The sequence below is a fragment of the Triturus cristatus genome, chromosome 4_1 (genome assembly GCF_964204655.1).
Source record: "Triturus cristatus chromosome 4_1, aTriCri1.1, whole genome shotgun sequence".
Lineage (NCBI taxonomy): Eukaryota > Metazoa > Chordata > Amphibia > Caudata > Salamandridae > Triturus > Triturus cristatus.
In genome coordinates this window covers 993,802,040-993,823,642 of record NC_140585.1, presented here as the reverse complement: position 1 = coordinate 993,823,642, position 21,603 = coordinate 993,802,040, and the positions used below count along the sequence as shown (strand labels likewise).

Genomic DNA, 21,603 nt, shown 5'->3' with positions numbered 1-21,603 from the left:
AGATAAAGCATACCATGTAACAAGCCAAGTAAAAGGTCCAGTCCTTATGGGCGGTAACTAATGGCGACAAGGAGGTACCCAGGAGGGACTAACAAGCCTCATAATTAATCGGAAGCCAGCGTTTAACAAAGACAATGACACAATCAAATTAAAAAGAGGGGTGGAGAGTGAGCGGGGCTTAATCTGCATTCTCTATTACAGCACGCTGCCCTTAGGCTTGACCTAAAAAGGGAGAACAGAGAGGAGCAAATCCAAGCTTACTAGGGAAATTTTGTAAATTTTTTTGTGCTGCATTGTGACAAGTACTGATAGACTGCCAACACGAAAGGATCATGAATACACAGGCCATTCATGGCATTTCTATCAATAGTTACAAGATAGCCAAGAAGCACTAGCTAACTAAATGTGAAGACCAAACAGCAAAACGGCAAAGCAGTCAAGGACCTAGTAGCCTTGCTCTTTGAAACAGTTCTGATTTCTCTTCGGAATATGCATTAAAAAAATCCACACAATAATAAAGCTAGAGTTAAGAATTGATAAGGAGTTAACTGCTGTGGTGACCGTCTCTTCCAGGTATGACAGATAAGGCCCCACCCTTGGAGGAAGATGAATATGCATCGGAGGAAGTAGATTAAAGCACCGTACTGCAGGCTGTTCAACTTACATATCTAGTGTGACAACTGGATTTCGAGAGTGACACACTGAATTGTTTGTGTTCTATTGTTAGTGCTGGACCGTTTTGCTGGAAGAAGATTTGGATATATTATTGGGCAGTGTAGTAATGAGGCAGATTCAAGTAGAGGTGAGTTGGTACTTTATTAGCTACATGGACAGCAGAGACAGGTCTTGCTCTGCCAACAGCTCCAGCAAGAATGTACACAACATGTCATTACTAGCCAACCATAAACATTCTAGATCATCATAACAACAGATAGGTTGCAGTAAAGTACATCAAGTAAGCTGAAGCATAACATAGAGTACAACACATCTTCTCTTCTCACAAATAATAAAAATAATAAAATAAAATTTAAAAAAATTGAGCAATGAACAAAACACAAGAAATCTTGTGAATAACAATTAAAATTCTTATGACCTGTACCTGGCAGGTTTAACAATATTTCTAGAGCTTTTCCTCGAAGGAAGATGATTAACACACGGAGGCGAACTCCTTCTTGAAAGAGAAACAGTAGTACAATCATGAACTTTAACTATTCTGTTAAGGTTCCACCAATGCCCACCATCAACCTTAACCACATTTTTTGTTTGGATTGTGATTCAGACACATTTCCACTAACAAGGGATAACAAATGTGCAACATCAGACTCAGATCTTACCCATCTGCTCATCCAAGCAGGTCCGAAGCTAGTGTTTGGTTTACGCCCTCTCAATAATTCAAAAGGTGAAATTTTGGTAACAGAATGTGGCGTAGCCCTGTAGAACCATATCATGACCACCAGCTCTTGCCTGTTAGACCTGGCACCTTGGCGTGAGTCTCCCTGCCACTTTTTGTCACTGTGCCTCATGTGTTTTGCTGGTGTTAGCTGCTCAGAGCACTGTGCCACTGCCAACCAGTGCCACAGTGCAAGTGCTCCCTATATAAAATGTATATGTTGGTTGGATTCCATGATTGGCTTATTTGGTTTACTGTCAGACCCCAGTAAAGTCCATCAGGAGTGCCCAGGGCTTGTAAATACAAATTCTGCTGGTGGGTTTGCAGCACTGGTTGTGCCACCCACAGAAGCGGCCTAGTAAAATGTGTCTAAGGTCAGCCATTGCAGAACCTGCGTGCAGTCTGGTACTGTCATGCTGACTGGGCAAGTGCACCCACTTCCCAGTCCCTAAACCTTCCCTTAACTTCATATTAGTCACCCCTATGGTAGGCCCAAGGGCAGGGTGAATTGTAAGCATAAGGTAGGACAAGCCCTGATGTGTGTGGCATGTCCTAATAGTGAATTACAGCCATTTTCGTTTTTCACTATTGTAAGGCTACCTGTTCTCCATAGGCCAGAATGGGCTGTTAGAATTGTTCCATCCTATGATCCTAACAGACCCAGGGAACATGGTAGAAAATCGAGTTTAGTATGCCTGAACTCAGAATAATAAAATACATCTTTTAGTAAAGTTTATTTTAATATTCTGTGTTTGCAAATACCACTTTTAGAAAGTTGGTATTTGCGTGCCTAACCATTTCAGCCCGCCTCTGCTATGATGTGTATCTGCCTGTCTGGTTTGTGTGAGTGACAGGGCTGGGGAAACCCAGAGGGGCAGAGCTAGGTAGCCTGGTGGTGAATAGAGAGATTGACATCCAGATTGGTGGGAGGAGTGCACCTGGACTCTGAATAGGGCTGTGCTCTGCCACCACAATGCTGGCTCCACCTCCTGTGGAGCGGCTGATGTCTCTGCCCTGCACCCTGAATAGAAAGGCAGAGTCATCTCAACAAAGTGCTCAAGAACTGGTTTGGACTGGGCAAAGGCCCCTCTGTCGTCGCATCGCGTAAAGGGGTGACGCCGCTACAGCCGACGCATCGAGACGAGTCTTCTCGCAACATCGGAGAAGCGTAACACATCTGGAAGATCTTCACGTCTTTATTTCTTTGCACCAAAAACTTCATCGCATCAGCATCGTTGCAACACTGTCGCATTTAAGAACTTAAGAGAACTAAGCAAACTTCTACCACCTAAAGTAACAGTATTGTGAATTCTTGTCGTTTAATGGTCTTGTGGTAACTCTATATAAAGAATCCTTTTTTTAATATAAAACCCGTGTGGTGTCCATTTGTAGTGTGTCACTTGGTTACTGTATGTGTTCACAAATGCTTAACCTATAACGCTCTGAGATAAGCCTTGTCTGCTCGCGCCAAGCTACCTAGAGGGTGAGCAGGGGTTATTTTATGAGTGTAACCCCTTACCCTGACTAGAGGAAAGGTTCCCTGCTTGTCACAAGTACCTACCTGTGCCAACCAGAAAACCCGGATTCTAACATTGCCCATCTAATACATTCACCCACCACCCGATTCATCCTCTCCACTAAGCCATTACTTTGTGGGTGATAGAGCGAGCTTTTATGGTGTTTAAGACCAGAATCTATTAGAAATGACTCAAACTCTGCACTGACGAACTGCCTGCCATTATCTGAAATCAACGTTTCCGGAAAACCCTCTCTCAACCACACACTTTTGAGAAAATCAATAAGAACATGAGCACTGGCATCTTTCACCAACTTAATTTCTGGCCACTTTGATGTGTAATCCATTAAAACTAGTATAAAACGAGCCCCCCCTGGAAGGAACTCATATGGACCCATCACATCAATCCCGAGTTTTGACCATGGATTTTTGGGGCATTCAATGGGCATCAGAGGTGGAACAGACACCTTAAGACTTTAGTCAGAAGCCCCACAAACACAACATCCAGACACCATGGAATCAATCTCGGAATCTATTCCTGGCCACCAATAGACATCTCTGATGCGACGCTTAGTGAGCGTGGTACCCAAATGGCCCTCATGAACTCTCTCAATAATAGTTGTCCAAAATAAGACAGGTGGGACACATTTATCTCCTCTAAGTAGCAGTCCATCTTTGATGGAAAGTTCATCCTCAACTTTCCAGAAAGGTTGCAAAGGAAGAGCGAGCATCTTTTCCCTTCGCCACCCACTTTTGACAAAATGAGCTACTTCAGACAGCACAGAATCAGACCCTAAAGCTTTTTTCCAACCATCCTCAGAACCCAAACTTAAAACAGGTAAATCAAGCACTGCCACTAAACAATCATCACAATCCTCACAGGACAATTCCTCAAGATTAACATCGTCAATTTCATTTGACTTAATAGGGAAACGAGATAAAAAATCTGCTCTCCCATTTTTTCCTCCAGCAATGTGTTGTACCGAGAACTGGTACTGTAATAGTTTGGTAACCATAAGCATGATCCGAGGTGAACACCATTTACTCACACTTCCGCCCAGAATGTTCACTAAGGGCTTATGATCTGTCAAAAGTTTGAACTGTTTTCCCCAAATATAGGGTCTAAATTTCTCGATAGCCCACGTACATGCAAGCAATTCTCGTTCAAGGACGGAATACTGAAGTTCAGGAGCTCTCAATACTCTTGACGCAAAACATATTGTGCGTTCACTGTTGTTGTCAATTTGCGTCAAGGTTGCACCAATTCCTACTTGACTTGCATCCACAGTCACACAACAAGGCAAACTGGGGTCAAACGGTTTGAGTATAGGTCCATCACATAAAGCGGACTTCACTGAACTAATGGCAACTACACAATCATGACACCAATCGAATCGGACTCCTTTTTTTTTAGTAAATTACTGATGGGACGGACAACTGTGGCAAAATTAGGAATGAACTGAGAATAATACTCACACATTCCCAACAATGACTTAACTCCTGCTTTATCTACAGGGTCTGGTGATTCTGCTATAGCTTGAATTAGACCTGGACGTGGACTTACCCCTTCTCTGGATATCACATGTCCCAAGTACTCCACTTTAGTGCACAAGAATTTACATTTTCCCTCTTTTAAGACTACACCACGCTTCTTGAAAATGGCCAATACTTTTTCTAATGCAATATCATGGGAAGAAACATCCTTTCCAAAAATAAGCACGTCATCTTGGAATACGAGGACACCATCAACATCTTTTAGTATACTACTCATTATCCTCTGGAAAACAGCCGCCGCAGACGCAAGTCCGAAAGGCATGCGACAATAGCGAAAGGTTCCCAGAGGTGATATGAATGCAGTAAGATGACGTGACTCCGGATCAAGTTCTACCTGATGATACGCGCTCGCTAGATCTAATTTAGAGAAGTAGCACGCTCCTTTTGTGGAGGAAAATAAGTCATTAATTTTGAGTAATGGATGTGAATCTACCCAAATCTCCGCCCATTGTTCTCGCCACGACCAATGGTGAAAGCCACAGGGAAGAGTTTGTGGGTTCAATGATCCCTTTGCTACATAACTCTTTCACCTCTTTTTCTAAATCTTCCCTCAAACTGAAAGGAACTCCGAGTTTGTGTTTGATGGGAAAGGCACCTTCCTTAACTATTATCTTGTGTCGGAACCCTTTAGTTTTTCCGAGTTTGTTGCTGAAAACTTCAGGATACTTCTCTTTCCATCGCAATCCATTATCTTCACAACCAACCACTAAAACTTGCTCTTTTTGGCCGGGCTTGAGTATCATCCCAAAAAGGCCCTGATGAAACCAACCTAATATATTAAGTCCTTTTACTGCAACATAGACTTTTCCTTCAATTCTCCTCCCTTTGAATTCTAACTCATCTTCAAAATAACCTAACAAATCTATTCTACGCCCCTCATGTGAGACTGGAGAACGATCAGGGGGAAGTAAAGACTGACAACCGTATCCAAGTTTCTTCAAATAACTTTTGCGTGATCATAGTGATCTTTGCTCCAGAGTCGACCAAGAGTTTGACAGTGTGGTCGCCAGTCTTGATATCTACAATGGGATCAACACATGTTGAAGGATCCCCAGTAACAGCCTTAGAAGCGGCACTAGGCTCAACAGAATCCGATTCGTTTTCACATCTTATGATGGAAACCACTTCTAAATCTGACTCACCATCTGATTCCACACTGCAAACTACCGGTTTGCTCACATTCTTTATTTTTAAACACACTTTTGCAAAATGACCCATCTTTTTACAGTAGTTACATATAACATTGTTAGCAGGACAACGTGAACCCTTGATGTGTGGAGGATTACCACATCTAATGCCCATATTTTTTGAAACAGACTTAAACGAGTTACTGATATCCGAGTTAGGTCTTGATGCTTGATGAACATTATTATTGTTAGAGGTTACAACATTAATTGCATCTTGTGGTTTGTCGAGTTCTTTAAGAGAGACCATGGAAATCTCTATACTTTTTGCAATTTTTATAATTTCATCTAGTGACGGATCACCTAAGGTTAACAACTTTTGGCGAATGTTTTTGTCTTTGCACTGACATACAAACTGATCTCTGATTAATTGATCTGTAAACTTCTCGAACTTGAACTCAGCTGCTAATCTGCGCAAAACAGAGATGTAGGCATCAACATCTTCTCCTTCAGATTGTTTCCTTTTAAAGAACTTGTGTCTCAAAACCATGAGGCTCGGTTGTTTATCAAACCTAGTTCTTAATTTAATGACCGAGTCTTGGTACTCGTCGATTCCAACAGGTTCTTCTTGTGAAAGGGGAGGTAAATGTTTGTGAATGGATCTACCTTCAAATCCTAAAGAGTGTAGCAGGAGACATTTCCTCCTCTCAGCACTGAAACGTAATGCACCTATGGCTCCTAAATATGTTTGGAAAGCATCGTACCAAATTTCCCATCTTACTGGGGGATCACCCGGTGATTCAAGGAACGAAGGTGGCGGATTAACAGATTGCATAGTGCACAATTCTGCTAAGGTTGGAGAGTTTGAGAGAGAAATGGTGAAAAATAAAAATAAAAAAAAATAAAACACTCACTATTTTGTAGCAAGCTAGAACACGATGTATAAAACTTTATGGAAGCTACATAAATATTTAGTCAATCAATCATTCAATAACTTGTTATACTGTGAGATGAATAGATCAATGGGTGAGATAAATTGGGTATTGCATACATTTCATAAATAAATTGAGATAATGTATAGTACAGCAACATAAGAAAATTATTTCTCAAACAATTAAATAGCAGTGAGTAAATTTGTAAACTAGAATGTATTGTATGTGTATACAAATTAAGATGTCTTGTATCAAAGAAGACAGAATACTTATTGAATGGTGTGTGAACTAGTTTCAAATAAGGATGTGCGTGTCACCGAAAAGAATGATTGCCCAAAGGTGTGCGTGTCACCGAAATCAGGATAAACGCACTTTGTTTGGAATATGGTGTGCGTGTCACCGAAATCAGGAAACACGCATGTTTTCTTTTATTAAAATAGGCCTCTTTTCGGGGAGAGTTTAAAAGTGGTGTGCGTGTCACTGACACGCGTTACTGTAATCAAACAATTTGGCCAAGTTTTCTTGAAATGGTGTGCGTGTCACCAACACGCGTTACTGTAATCAAACAATTTGGCCAAGATTTCTTGATATGGTGTGCGTGTCACCGACACGCGTTGCTGTAACAAAATTATTTTGCTGTAATTTCTTAAAACGGTGTGTGTATCACCGACACGCGTTGCTAAGGTACAGTGTTTTGACGACCAAACAGCCAATAGAGAGGCACTTCCCTTTCTTGTTCATGCTTACGTCAGACGTGAATGTTGAGATGACGAGCAGAACATGGAGGCTGGATAGCGCGGCGGCTCGAGGTGCAGAGTGAACGCGCTGCTACTTTCAAACCAAAACACCGTGAGCGCGCTACAACTTCAGTTTGAAATGGCCGTCTGTCCGCAGGAACGATAAATGGCCAATTGTTACATAAATCAAAGCCTTGTCAAATATTAAAGTAACTCGCGCGCACATTTCAATGCTTAGATGTAACTGAACAAGTTTGTTAGAAGTGAAAGGAAAAGCCGCATCCACAATAATACGAAGAGGAGAGTTGCGCTTAAATTTGCAGGAAGTGGTACAAAAGGGGGTGGTGATGGACGGAGCATCAGAACCAATCAAACACTCACACCCAGTCAACAGATCTGGGTTTGATCCATCACCGTTCTTTAGCCCACTCTGCCACCCCAGTTCAGACATGGCCATATGCAAATCAGTCTGACCCTGTGCCTCATGGGAACAGTCCAGCCCGAACTGCCAAGCCATGCCTTCCCTGGACCGGAAACAAGCTTCCTAGGACCGGTTTCTGGCATTTCAGCCGTCTTCAGCCAGGCTTGCTTGAATCCAGTGGCAAAGTGAGCAAGGGACACACGTCTGAGCATACCCTGCCAACTTATGGCGAACAAATTTGCAGGAAGGCAGCAAATAGGCTTGAACAGTAGAAAAATGAAGGTAATAGTGGCCAGAGTATATAGCGGATGTCACAGTAAATTAGAGGAACTGTTAAAACGAGCTGGAGAGAGTCCTTGAGCGCCAAATGTCTCAAAAGGCAATGTCCAAAAATAAGTATTTTAATAGTGTGACTATACTAAGTCACAGTAGCGCAGCGCAAAACAATGAGTCAGCAGGAGATCTTCATTTGTATATATAAGAACATGTTGATTGAAGATCTTTTTCTTGTTGATAGATGGCTGCGTGGGTTCTCCATGTAGCTAAATCGTCGCCATAATTTTGTAGTAATGAGGCAGATCCCAGTAGAGGTGAGTTGGTACTTTATTAGCTACATGGACAGCAGAGACAGATCTTGCTCTGCCAACAGCTCCAGCAAGAATGTACACAACATGTCATTACTAGGCAACCATAAACATTCTCTAGATCATCATAACAACAGATAGGTTGCAGTAAAGTACATCAAGTAAGCTGAAGCATAACAGAGTACAACAGGCAGGTTATAACCTTTAGTCGAAGTCTGTGTGCATTGAGAGTCAATGCTACTCTTATTTCAACCAGAATAAATAGTTGATATTGTAAAGTGGTGAATGGGCAAATACAGGCCATGACAGCCACCGTATTGAGGTGGTCTACGCTGCAGTAAGTCTGTGTTGTCCTCCTCTTAACTTCTGGTTTCAGATATAAATCAAGTAACACAATACCATTTCATAATTTTGTGAAGCTAATGCTTCCTACATTACACAATTCTGGAAAAACGTGGCACAATCATGGACAGTTCAACGGAAACCAGCTTATAACCAAAATGAGTGTCAAATGGGCATTTTACCTTTTTCAACTCTTTTCGTAGTCTTTCATTCTCCGTAATAATTTTTTCCATGCCTTTCGTTTTGGATTCATATCGTGTACTTAGCTGACCTCCAATGTGAAGTTTCATTTTCTCCATTTCAGACTTGAAAAGTTCAGCAAAAGACAAAATGTATTAACAAGATTATCATAAAAAGGTAAAAAAAAGTATGCATAGCAAGAAAGCACAACTGACAAGGGAGGGTATGGCAAGATGTACATTGGTTTCATGAAAGAAACTGGGAAAAATGGTGCACCCAATTCACCTTGAGAACCGTATTAATTTTGCTTTACAATGAAATCCTCTTACATATTTAATGAGGATTTTTCATTCAACTTAGTTTAAATCCTATTTTGCTCTTCTCATGTTTAGTATGATTTACTATTATGCACCTGTTAGGGCATGTTATCCCTCTGTCACCATTTTTTCTACTTTTACCTAGAAAAGGAATCTTTTGCAAACAATTGGCTTATAGAATCCTGCACAACTCAGTCCTACAAAAATGATAGTCAAGACCATATCCCAAGCAACACAACTGACCAAGTACAGATATCATTGCAAATATTTACATCTCTAACAAAGATAGCACCACTATTTTAATTAAAAGGCAAGGCTCAGATTATTGGGCACAACACAATATCATCTTGAACAGCAGTTTGGATTTGATATCCAATAGCAACATTGAAGACAACACAAGTACAAAGCAATGAAAAGTGTTAAATTGCAATTCTATATTGTGCAAGGGACTACAGAGATGGCAGTTTTACCAACTTATTCTGAGACATATGTTGCAGATGGTACAGTAGAATAAGTTACTTACCTTCAGTAGCGAATTATCTGGTAGAGACATAGTGTAGCCGCAGATTCCTTAACTTTTGAATTCTCTCCAGGCGCCAGTCTGGATACGGAACTTTTTCAGCAGTACTTCTGTGCACCGGGGGACGGCATGGTAGGACTCTATGATAACGTACGGTCTGGTTATGAATTCAGCAAAATCATAACTCCCCTTCGGCACACGACGTCAGTCTCTTCAGGGAAACCTTTCACGCCAAAACACAGAGCCATTATGGAAACTGGCTGTCGAAACAGTGCGCCAAAAAAAGTACGAGTTACTTACCTTCGGTAACGATGTATCTAGTAGTGACGATTCTAGCCGCAGATTCCTTCATGTAGAATTATCGGAAAACTTTCTTGCCCAGCATCCCTGCGCGCCAGGGGGACGGCATCACGCGACTCTGCCCCACCCCAGCGCGCCTATGTCAGTTTTCTTCGGAGAACTTTTCCGCGCCACAACACGGAGCCAGCAGATAAAACTGTGAGAGTATAGGAACAGTGTGCGAAAAAGCAGAAAAAGGAATGGTGAGGAACAACACCATAGAGAGCAGTGCCCGGCACTGCGGTATCCAAAGGCAGGGAAAGAATAAACAACAGAGCAGCAACCCTGCCATTACAGAGACAGCCCCCACCCCCCCAGAGACAAGGGACAGATGTAAAAAAGTCACGATAACATGCAACAGGACTACAACCCCAACCAAAGACAAGGAAGGGGAACCAGTCGGGGACACACAGGTAACGACAAAACTCCAAGACATCCCCATCACACAGTGTGACAACCCCCATAAGGAACAAGGACAGAGGCACAGCCAAAAGACCCCAACCTCAAGGATCGCAAAGAGCCAGAAGTACCAACAAACCTATCCTCCCATGTGACAACAGGGAGGAAAAAGGGACATCCTGACAGAAAGAGGGAAAGAATGTACTCATAGAAGACACAGCCACCCACAGGGAAGCGAGTGCAAAAGATCAGATCGCAAGCCCTCGCAGAACGGGGTGGAAGGGCGGGCCGTGAAGGAATCTGCGGCTAGAATCGTCTCTACCAGATACATCGTTACCGAAGGTAAGTAACTCGTACATCTGATTGAGACTACTAGCCGCAGATTCCTTCTCGTAGAATAGATACCCTAGCCATACCCAAGGGGAAGTAGGGTCTGCAAGAGGACCCCACCCACCGGGGCACAACAGAGGGCCGCACGGGGGTCGAGTCCGAAAACAGGACGAGGAGCCCCATCCCCCAGGCAGCAGGAGGCCACCAACCCTGTCCTCACTTAGCAGAAGAAACAAGGCAATGCGCAAATAGGCCAAACACCCCACGCCCATGGGAGGCAACAAAACCTCCGCCCAAGGCCAAGGCAGGGAAAGGAGCACCGAAGGAGAAGAGCAACCTAGAGACTCCAAGGAGAAGAGAAAGAGCAAAGGCAATCCCAGACAGGACGGCGCCGGCAGCAAGAAGCAGGCGGATGCCGAAAAGGGGAACTCACGGTCACCCAGGAAGAATCGTCCAGAGGTAGAACAGAGTGCAAGTCCCACTGGAAGCAGCGGAGAAGGCAGGAGGACAGTCCCATTAAAGCCCCAAGATGGCACAACGGTGCAGAAAGAACAAGAGCGCGGCACTGGCAAGCTCAGCCAGACACCACAGAACAAAACACTCAAAGCAAAAAGGCAGAGAAGAAGGTTGCATCCGCAACATACCATAACGCCATGAAGAGCAGAAGCCCGCAGACGACCAAAACTCCCCAGCACATACCAGGGCTATATAACTGCCAACCCTGCCCCACATAGGGCATGTCATATCCCAAGACATGGGAACCTCTTAGGAAGAAACTTCCGCAGCAGAGGACAACAAAAAAGACCTGCGGCAAAAAAACCCGCACGAGGCCTATCAAGCAGCCAGAGGGGAAACGTAGAAGGCCCAATTTCAGGCCCAGCATGGTGTGAAAAACCCAAAGGAAAAACACACAGTCAAAAAGGGCTGGCCAACAGAACCACAGCCTCAGGAAGGAGGACTCGAGTGGCCATGAAGCACACAGTACAGACAACCGGGGCGACCCGCCCCAATGGAAGAACAGCTCCAAGAACCAGATCAACATGCAGGTCACCAAGGAGGAGAAGCAGGAGGGGGAGGAGGAGGAGGAGGACGAAGACTTGCCAAGAACCTCTGGATGGCTAAGTCCAGAGATGCATGGAACAAAAAAGCACCATCGAAGGGAAGGTCCACCAGCCGTTCTCGAACATTCTCCGGGAACACACTGTCCCGAAGCCAGGCATGGCGACAAAGGGCAACCGAAGAGGCCATGGCACGACCCAGCACCTCCGAGATGTCCAGAGCAGAGCGAAGGATAAACGCCGCCAACTCCCGACTATCCAAGACATGGTGTCTCAAATCCACACAGGCACCCTCCTGAGAAGCGGCAGACATAAGGGACTCCGCCGAGTCCCACAAGCAAGAAGTGGCCCTAGCCAAAACACACAGTGTGTTAAGGGCCCACAGAGCTGCACTGGTTGAGGCAAACATATTGCGCCCCCAGGAGTCCAGCCAGCGGACCTCCTGTGATGGGGGAGACGACAGCAGCGGCAAAGCAGGAAAGGCAGACTTAAAAAGTGGGCCTCTGGTCGAAGAGTGGAGAGAAAGGCACACTGGATCATGTGGTGCCGGATGGTGGTGGTGCAGAAGGTGCTGGGGCACCGGGTCCCCCGTGGTGGGACGGCCCCAAGTCCCCAAGAGAGAAGAGTGGAGTGAACCCACCAAGGGAAGCAACAGTTGCCTACCACCAGAGCCCTGATGGAGAACCTCCAGAAGATATTCTGCGGGGAAATGGGCAGCTGGATCAACCATGTGCAAAATTTCCACAGCCGTGGAAAGAGCGCGGGCGAAAGCCGCACTCGCCTCCGTAGGGAGCTGCGGAGGGGAAAGCAGCTCCTTGTTAGGCACCGGCGCAAGCTAAAGCGGCCATCCCCCAAGCCAACCGGAGGAAGGAAGGGCCAAGGCCGGAAGGAAGGAAGAGGGAGGAGTGGGGGACCTGTGGCTCCTCCGGCGAAGACCGCGGTCGTGGAGACGGCAAGGAGTCGCCTTTAGACGACGTTGGGGAAAAAGCCACGACACGGCGGCCCATCTCCGGCGAGGATGACACCAGCAACTGCCGAACCTCCGGAGAAGAGGAGGCGTCCGAAGACGAGTCAACGACCCGACGTCGGCCCGGCGCCGTAGAGTCCGCAACCTGAGGCAGGACACCATCGCCGACTGGTGCCGGAGGAGACGCCGGGGCGACCTCCGACCAGCACACGGCGCAGGAGACCAGAGCCGGGCCGGAGCCGGGGTGGCGAAGGGGCAGTGCCGGAACTGCGCCAACCTGACCTCCGACGAGGCAGCCGCCTGCGTGGAGGGACAAGAAGGGCCCGGGGAGAGACGAGGGGTCCCCCGCCAGCCGCGACTCCTGACAGGGCGAGATGGGCCCTCCGTCGACCCCTGTGGCACCACCAGGGCCAGCAGCCGCCGACGCCGTAGTGGCGTCACCTCGGCCTCGGATAAGGCCGCCGCCTGTCCCGAGGACCGAGAGGGACTCCCACAGGAGTTTGCGGTGAAGCAGAGGTGCTGTGGTCCGAAGGAAGGAGCTCCGAAGGGCCGCACCCCAATGGCACCACATCCTCAGAGCCTGGATCCAAACCAGTAGGCACCGGAGCCGCTGGGGAGGGCCCCGCCCACTGCAAGGGATCTGCTGACATCCCAGGAGGGGAAAGGAGGAGGAGGAGAAGCCAGCGAGGCCTGCAAAGCCGCCACATATGTCTCCATCTGGGCTCTGGTCGCCCCCACGCCGGGAAACGGCGAATAAGGGGACGACATGAGGGGCCGCACCACCCGCGGAGAGCCCATGCCACGACAGGCCGGAACCCGACCCTCGGGGACAAACTGCGACATCTACCAATAGGTGAGCGGCGCTCTTGTGACCTGGGAGAAGATCGAAGTCGGCGAGGGAAGCCGCGGGTCCGAGAACCCTCCGCAGAGACCGGGCGAGATGACGCCGCCGACCTGCACACACAAGCCCAAATAAGTTTCATCCGGCACTCCCGCCAGGACTTCGGCTTCATCTGCTGGCACGCCTCACAATCAGTGGAGTCGTGGTGCTCCCCCTAACACCACATACAGATGGGGTGAGGATGCATCGCTGACATGAGGCGGCCACACGACGAGCAAGTTTTAAAGCCCGAAGGCCTTCGCACACTGTTTCCACACACGCAGTAATAGCGTAAGGGGAAGGCCTAAACAGGCCCAGAGTACAAACCGGATCCGCGTTGCATGCGGAAAAGGAAAAAAATAACTGAAGTAGGCGCGCCGGTGTGGGACTTATGTGACCTCGCTGACGTCACGTACGCGGCTGACGCCTGGGCAGAGTTGCGTGATGCCGTCCCACCGGCGTGCAGGAATGCTGGGCAAGAAAGTTTTCCAGGTACAGTCTCACACCTGGGGATAATTCTACGTGAAGGATCTGCAGCTAGTAGTCTCTTTCAGATACAATAATTAGAAAATGGAAATTAATGGTATTTTAATAGCTAGACTAGGTCTATAAGGAAAGACCAAATGGTTCATCGAAGCACATAGCTACGTAAAACAGTGATCACTGTGTATAAACCAGGGCTGCAAAAAGGGAATACCTCTTACATAACAGGTCATTAGAAGTGCTGATAAGATGTGTAGGGCGTTAAGAAATCTGCAGTTAGAAGTATGCCTCTACCGGATACTGCATTACCGAAGGTAAGTAACTTGTTCATCTGATAGAGATCTAGCTGCAGCTTCTTTAACTTTTGAAATAAATACCATGGTTATGCCCCACCTGGAGAAGGGTCTCCGAACAAATCCTTACAGAAGTTCTCAGGGAGAACCAACCAACCAAAATTAACAAAAGACCAAACACACATAGGAATTAGATGAAAAAGAGCATGGGCTCCTTACAAAAACTGTGGCAAAGACCACAGGCAATGTCAGTAAAAACAACCTTGCAGGCAAGGAAAAAACCATGGCCCCAGGGTAGCAGGATAATACTGTGATAGGAGAAAAAAAGTTAACAGTAGGACAGTAGTACACGACCCTCAAAGGTTGAAGTGAACCTATGGACTAGGAGGACCAGAAGCAATAGAGGATGCCATGTAAACTACAGTTCCCTATGCCAGCAAAGAAGTATTTGAGGGAAGAACGTCCTGAGAAATTCAGAAAAAATGGCTTCCAGAACATATCCACATTAGAGCCAAGATGAATAAACACATTCCTCGCAAAGTCGGGAAGACCAAACCATGTACAAGGACTAATGCAAATCAAAGCCTGTCCTTGGAGAAAAACATTATTAGACAAAGTAACCACTACTAGGGTCACACAATGCATAGAACCTGTAGAGATGGAAAGATGTCAATTATACAGATATGAATCTGCTGTAAATATTGATCAAATATATCCAAATCTATATAGACCGTGCTCTACATATATATAAATCCATACCATAATATGTATAAATATATGTGTAAATATTGTACGAAACCTCCCAGCACTGCTACTTACATCCACCAAAGCGGGACAGGTGTGAGGATTGGGTGCCAGGGCCCATTTTGATATATGATGAAAATATGTATTAAAACGATCCCAATACATGTGACTTGCACTTCAGGATCGCTTTCTACATATTTTGATGTTTATTTCCAATGGCAACGAGTTCTGATCTTTTTAAAAGGCCGCAAGGCCAAAATGGGTTGCTGTTTAAAATAAACATCTAAATTGGAGGAACACGATCCTGGAGTGAGAGTCATATGAATTGGGATAGTTTGAATACATACTATTGTCATATATTTATATTTATGTATAAATACATACCTACAAGGTATGACATACAGCCATACATAAAACATACAGCGAAGAGAGAAGAGCATGCATCTCATAGTAAGATTTGCAAAAATATAAACTATGCATTATTGTATATAGCAGAGCTATATCTAAATATGTATAAACACAGGTACACATATACCTATGTATATACTATATACACGTATAGTTATAATAAGACCTGGAAAAAACAGCCCATGATACCTATACAACAGAAAAGTGAGGAAGAAACAAAAATAAAGAGAGATCGAATCTCAATAAATGACATGGTTGACTTAGCGTTAAGGTAATGCTAGCTGACCAAAAGTATCCTGAGAGGCTGTTACTACCATAAACCTGACAGAAACCAACAGGAAAATGAAACCTCGCCAACAGCAGAAACTAAAGACTAAACTTGGCCCAGTAGGTCAAGATGAAGAATAATCCAACCCCTGGAAATCTCAAAAAGAGGTATCCAGTTGGCGAATTTAAGCACAATGTATACCAGACTGAGGAGAAACCTGACTGTAAATCAGACGAGGATTTATGATATATATATATATATATATTCACTGAAAAAACCATAGGTTTCACACATGTTATAGTTAGCTGGACATTTTACTGATAAAAAACCAATGAAATTCCCCCGTTATAGTTACTGTAGGCAACTATAACTCACGCGACCGCAATCCTCTGCTGATGCTAATACTGTATTTAGACACTTATTTGCCCATATCTTCTTCCATTAAATTTTAGCTATACATATATTACAAATATTTTTTTTTCATAAAGACACATATGTCATCAGCAGAGGATTACGGTCGCGTGAGTTATAGTTGCCTACAGTAACTATAACGGGGGAATTTCATTGGTTTTTTATCAGTAAAATGTCCAGCTAACTATAACATGTGTGAAACCTATGGTTTTTTCAGTGAATTAGCAAGGTTTTTTAAATGCTATTTCCTAACTATAACGTGTGTGAAACCTATGGTTTTTTCAGTGAATTTGTACGGTTTTTTAAATGCTAAGTTACTTTACGCCATTTGTGGCGTGCGCGCCCACTTAACGCAGTTCGTTCCGTGCACGGTTTTTATCAACTTTAATAAGCCCTGTACATTTGGTGGCCTTCGGCCACCAAAAGCACAGGGGGTGAGGTCAATGTGGATAGTGTTTTTTTTATTTCGATTTTATAATTTCATGTTGCCAAAATTACGTTTTTTTTCTCTATTAATAAGCCCTGCACATTTGGTGGCCTGCGGCCACCAAAAGCACAGGGGGTGGGGTAAGTGTGGATAGTGTTTTTTTTATTTTTATTTTTTTACCGTAAGCGTACGGTAAGCGTACGGTAAGCGTACGGTAAGCGTACCCCGCGAAATTGCCGAAAAAAAAATAAAACCGTTTTTGCTCTTGGGGGATGTTTGGGGACTCCCTCAACATGACTATGTGGGAGGGAGTTGTCAAAACAGCCCCGTAACATGTTTTTGGCCATCATGTTTGATAAACAACACTCAGTGCGAGAGACAAAATGGCGGACGCCGCTTCCTGGTTTCGGCCGATTCGAATGTTTACTAAGATCTAAGAGCCAATCAGAATCGCGCTCGCGCACGCCACCGTAAGCTTACGGTAAGCGTACGGTAAGCGTACCGTAAGCGGGCTCAGATATATATATTGATTTAAAGGCTATTTTCTCAGAATCTACTGAACAGATTTACACCAAACCTACAAAAGGCACTTCCTTGACCTAGGGACTACCTCTCTGCCAAATTTCTAGTAATTCTGTTCAGCCGTTCGGGCTGTAGCTCGTTCTAAAGGTCCTATGGAAAAATGCATGGGAAAAACGCGTTTTGGGACCCCCCTTTTATCTCAGCCCCCGCTTGACGAATCCCCCCGAGACTTTCAGGGTAGGAGCGGAGCGTAGCGCCCCACCTATTTTGAGAAATTCGCGAGGATTCGTCGACCGGCGCCAAAGTTATTCAAAATAGAATGTTGAGGTTTTTCTATGGAAACGTGGTCCTAACTATAACTACCTACTGGCGACCGCCAGTAGGTAATATATATATATATAAATATATCTTACCTACTGGCAGTCGCCAGTAGGTAGATATAGTTAGCACCTATTTTCCATAGGAAATCCGCATCATTCTATTTGGAATAACGTTGGCGCCGATTGACGAATCTTTGCGAAATTTTCCAAACTTTTGGCCAGCTCCGGTCCGCTCCTATCCTGAAAATGTCATGGTGATTCGTCAAGCGGGGGCTTGAGAAAAAAGAGGGTCCCAAAATGCGTTTTCCCAATGCATTTTCCCATAGGACCTGTTGACGCAGCTACAGCCCGAACTGCTGAACGGAATTACACCAAATTTGGCAAAGAGGTAGTCCTCAGTTCAGACTCGTGCCTTTTGCTTAAATGGTGTAAATCCGTTCAGTAGTTCCTGAGAAAGTCAAAAGTAAAATCCTAGATACATCTATGGCCTCGGAGGATCCGCGCACCCTCCCCGCACCCTAGCGCGCACCCTGTCGTACACCCTGCCGTGCACGAGCTGTATTCTAATTAGCTGTCAACACTCCAGATCAGGAAGTGTTGGCAGCCATCTTGTGCCTCGGTAGAACCGAGGCACAAGAAACCTATAAAACAAACGCGAAAAACGCAAAAACGGGGCAGGGTAGAAACACACTGACCCCCTAGGCCTGCTCAGGGGGTCCCACAAGGACCCCCAGGGCCCAAAAAACCTTTGAAATTCACTGAAAAAACCATAGGTTTCAGGCCTGATATAGTTAGGAATTAGCATTTAAAAAACCTTTGAAATTCATTGAAAAAACCATAGGTTTCAGGCCTGATATAGTTAGGAATTAGCATTTAAAAAACCTTTGAAATTCATTGAAAAAACCATAGGTTTCAGGCCTGATATAGTTAGGAATTAGCATTTTAAAAACCTTAGAAATTCATTGAAAAAACAATAGGTTTTAGGGGTGTTATAGCTAGCTGGACATTTCACTCGAACAAAACTATTGAAATTCCTCCGATATAGTTAGGTGTACTAACTACATCTCGCGCGCCCGCAATCTACTGCTGATGATGTCATATATTACATCATTCATGACATGGTCAGTGACATCACTGATGACATCTGATGAACAACTGCTGATTAGAGGAAGAAAATGTCCCTAAGGAGGTACAGGGCATCCAACCTCCACATAGGATAAGTGTCAAAAACACACAGGGTCATAGCATATCAAAGTATATGGGAAGAAAAACTCAGAATGTTCTTAAGAAAGGGAAAGAATCATAGAAGGGAACTTTCGCGAAAATCACCTAACGCAAAACCAGCCAGTGCACCATCAGAATCCAGTGAGAAGTGCACCCTGCCATTAAATTTGCGAAAAGGTCCGCAACCCAATGAAGGACCGATCAAAAACTAAATGTCCTAGAGCAGACCTCGGTAAGGCCAGAATCACAGACCCCCGAAAAGGGCTTAAAACTCTACTGAAGTGGAACTCAGAGTAGCCGAAAAGAATAAGCATACTCTTTGTATAAAAGCCCCACAAAGGTCCTAAACAAGATGTCCCTATAAGAGATACTTAAAGTCAAAAGTAATGCATAGCAGCATACCAAAATGCTCCCAAAGGAGCAGATGACATATGTAAACTTCCTAACCGGAAGAAAATATCATAAGCAGACGACCTTTTGAGCATGAAGCACCAGAGAAAAAAATCAGAGGAAAAAAGGGGGGGGGAGCTTATCCAATAGGTATCCTTGTTCAACACAACCTGTCAAAGACAGCATTGAAAGAATAATATCTGCTAACCGCAAGAACACCACATCGGGTGACACCAACAGGCGGAATTTAGACAACTTTGGCACTTCCACAACATGGCCAAGTATAGGGAAAACATTAAAGAGGCATATAATAAGAAATAGAGCAATTAGGACTCTGTTTCACCTCGTCTATCACGGAAAAGCTGTAAAGCCGAGTCGGCCTGGGCTCCGAAAAGATAGGTGCCATCAAAGGGAATATCTGAAAAGCCTGAGGTAAGTAACCAGGCACAACAACATAGTGCCACAGAGGATACCATGGCCCGACCCACTAAATCAGTAGTATCTATGCCACATCTAATGATCAGTTTAGCTCCCTGTTGGCCATGCCGAATCAACTAAACAAGATTGGATCGGATGTAATCTGGAAGTGACTGCAACATAGTTTGTAATGAATCCCACAATGCATAGGAAAAAAGCCCAAGAATACAAGCTGTATTAATGGACTTTAAAGCAGAACTAGCGGAGGAAGAAATATGTATCTCTACACGGCAGGAGCAGGCGAGCTGTTTACAGGAGGAGTACCCACCTTGAAGTTAGTGTGATTACACGGGGACTCTCCTTGCCTCCCGCTATTTTTAGCATTGGTTAGGGGTAAACTTGTATACCAGCAGAGTACAGTTGAGGGAATATACTGGAGCCAGAACAAGTGGTTCTGACACCCTCCCATCTCAGATTTCGAGGTAAGAGATACATAAATATAATAATCTGGGACCGGCAGAGTCCTGAGGAAGGCCAGCGCGACCCCGAGCAGTAAGGAGGGGTGTAAGGAACAAATTACATCTCCCAATCACCAACACCCTTCACGTTTTTAATCCTGGCTGGAGGGTCCAGGAATAAAGTATAGGCACAGTGACACCTCTGAGTTAGTTTTAACCCACACTGCACTTTTCACTTCCGGTGATCTCAGTAACTTCAGACTTTTTAGTTTTTCTTTTATGTTGTGTTTGTCTTCCCCACCCTATTGCTCCACTCCAGGCGTTAGCTGCGCAGGGGTGTTTGGTAGCAGCCCTATGATGAAGCATGTCACACAACTGTGTGAGTGAGGGCAGTATTAAGACACAATGCACGTGCCATCACAGAAAATAAAAATACTAATTTTTATCACTCCCTACTCCTTCTGGTGTTTGAAAGAAAAAATATGTTTGCCACACGCATCTTGTCTCCTAGAATCTCTATCCGATGGGACACTAGGTAGAGAATTAATATTCGGTGAGGCTGAAGCAGCCTGTACCACCAAACTATGAGAAGTAGGATGCCTGAGGAGACAAGTCGGATGTCAAGGAGCAGGCTAGTGCCTGCAAGATATATCACGATCCACAGAGACTTCCATATCAGGCTTAGTCCAAGTACCCAGCAAAATGTCGTACAGGCCTCACTATATGGGAGGACAGGCTCCACCCCTGTCTGAATTTGACAGAGGATATCAATTAGGGGATCAGTAGACTTTTCTACAGAAGGAAGAGATAACTCTAAGACCATAGCCACTCTCCTTAACATGTCCGCAAAAGTGGAACGTGCGTCAGTAGCAAGGCTAGGAGGGTAAAGAAGTCCCGAAGCTGGGAAGGACTCCAACCCACTAGACTCCCCTAGTACAGACAGACAGTTCTCCTCCATAAGAGGCAGAACAGCCTAAGATATAGACTGCAATAGCCTTAAGTCCTCTGTATCATCTCCCAAAAGATGACCCTCAGAAGTACCATCATGAACAGGAAGCAGAAGGACAACATTCCCCACAGATGGCTCCATCGACTTTGCACCAGACGCCTCGATGTTGAGAGGAGGAGAAATGGCTTTGATCGGCGCAGCCAACGTCGTTACCAGAGACTGCTGATTGAGGATAGACGCTGAAGGTGGAAACCCAAAGGGCTCTGCACCGGTGCCAAAGCGGAGTTAGCCGCCGCCGACCGGTGCTGACCCAATGACAAAAGGGCCCAACTGACACCAAGGGTAAATCCACTGGCGAGCTCCTCTCACCTCCATGGGGCTCAATGGCGTTCCAGGTGAAGGAGGAAATCAAAGATAAAATGAAAGTTATAGTAATATCTCATTTGGGCCATCCATGCGCCGGCGCCCGGAAAGATGGGGAAGCACAGGCTGAAGTCGTTTATGGTTCCTTCACCCGGAGAACGGGAGGAGCCATGAGTTGGGAAGTCTCTGAGGACTGTGACAACCGCGCAGCCAGGAGTTTCATCCAGCGTTCCTCGAACGCCTTCCGCCTCAGCTTCTGACAGGAGCCGCAATCCTCGGAGTTGTGGTGTTCTCCCAAACACCACATATAAGTGGAATGAGGGTCCGTAAACATAT

The 21,603-nt window shown here is 45.2% G+C and overlaps 1 protein-coding gene across 4 annotated transcripts in view; it reads right to left on the bottom strand.

Moving 5' to 3' along the window:
- Window positions 1–21,603, bottom strand: part of CEP290 (centrosomal protein 290) — a 1,516,454-nt gene that overhangs the window by 369,406 nt on the left and 1,125,445 nt on the right. For all 4 annotated transcript variants that reach the window (XM_085653911.1, XM_085653913.1, XM_085653912.1 and 1 more), the window contains one exon: window positions 8,783–8,905. In XM_085653911.1, coding sequence (XP_085510037.1) covers window positions 8,783–8,905 — 123 coding nt within the window. The remainder of the gene's footprint in view (window positions 1–8,782; window positions 8,906–21,603) is intronic.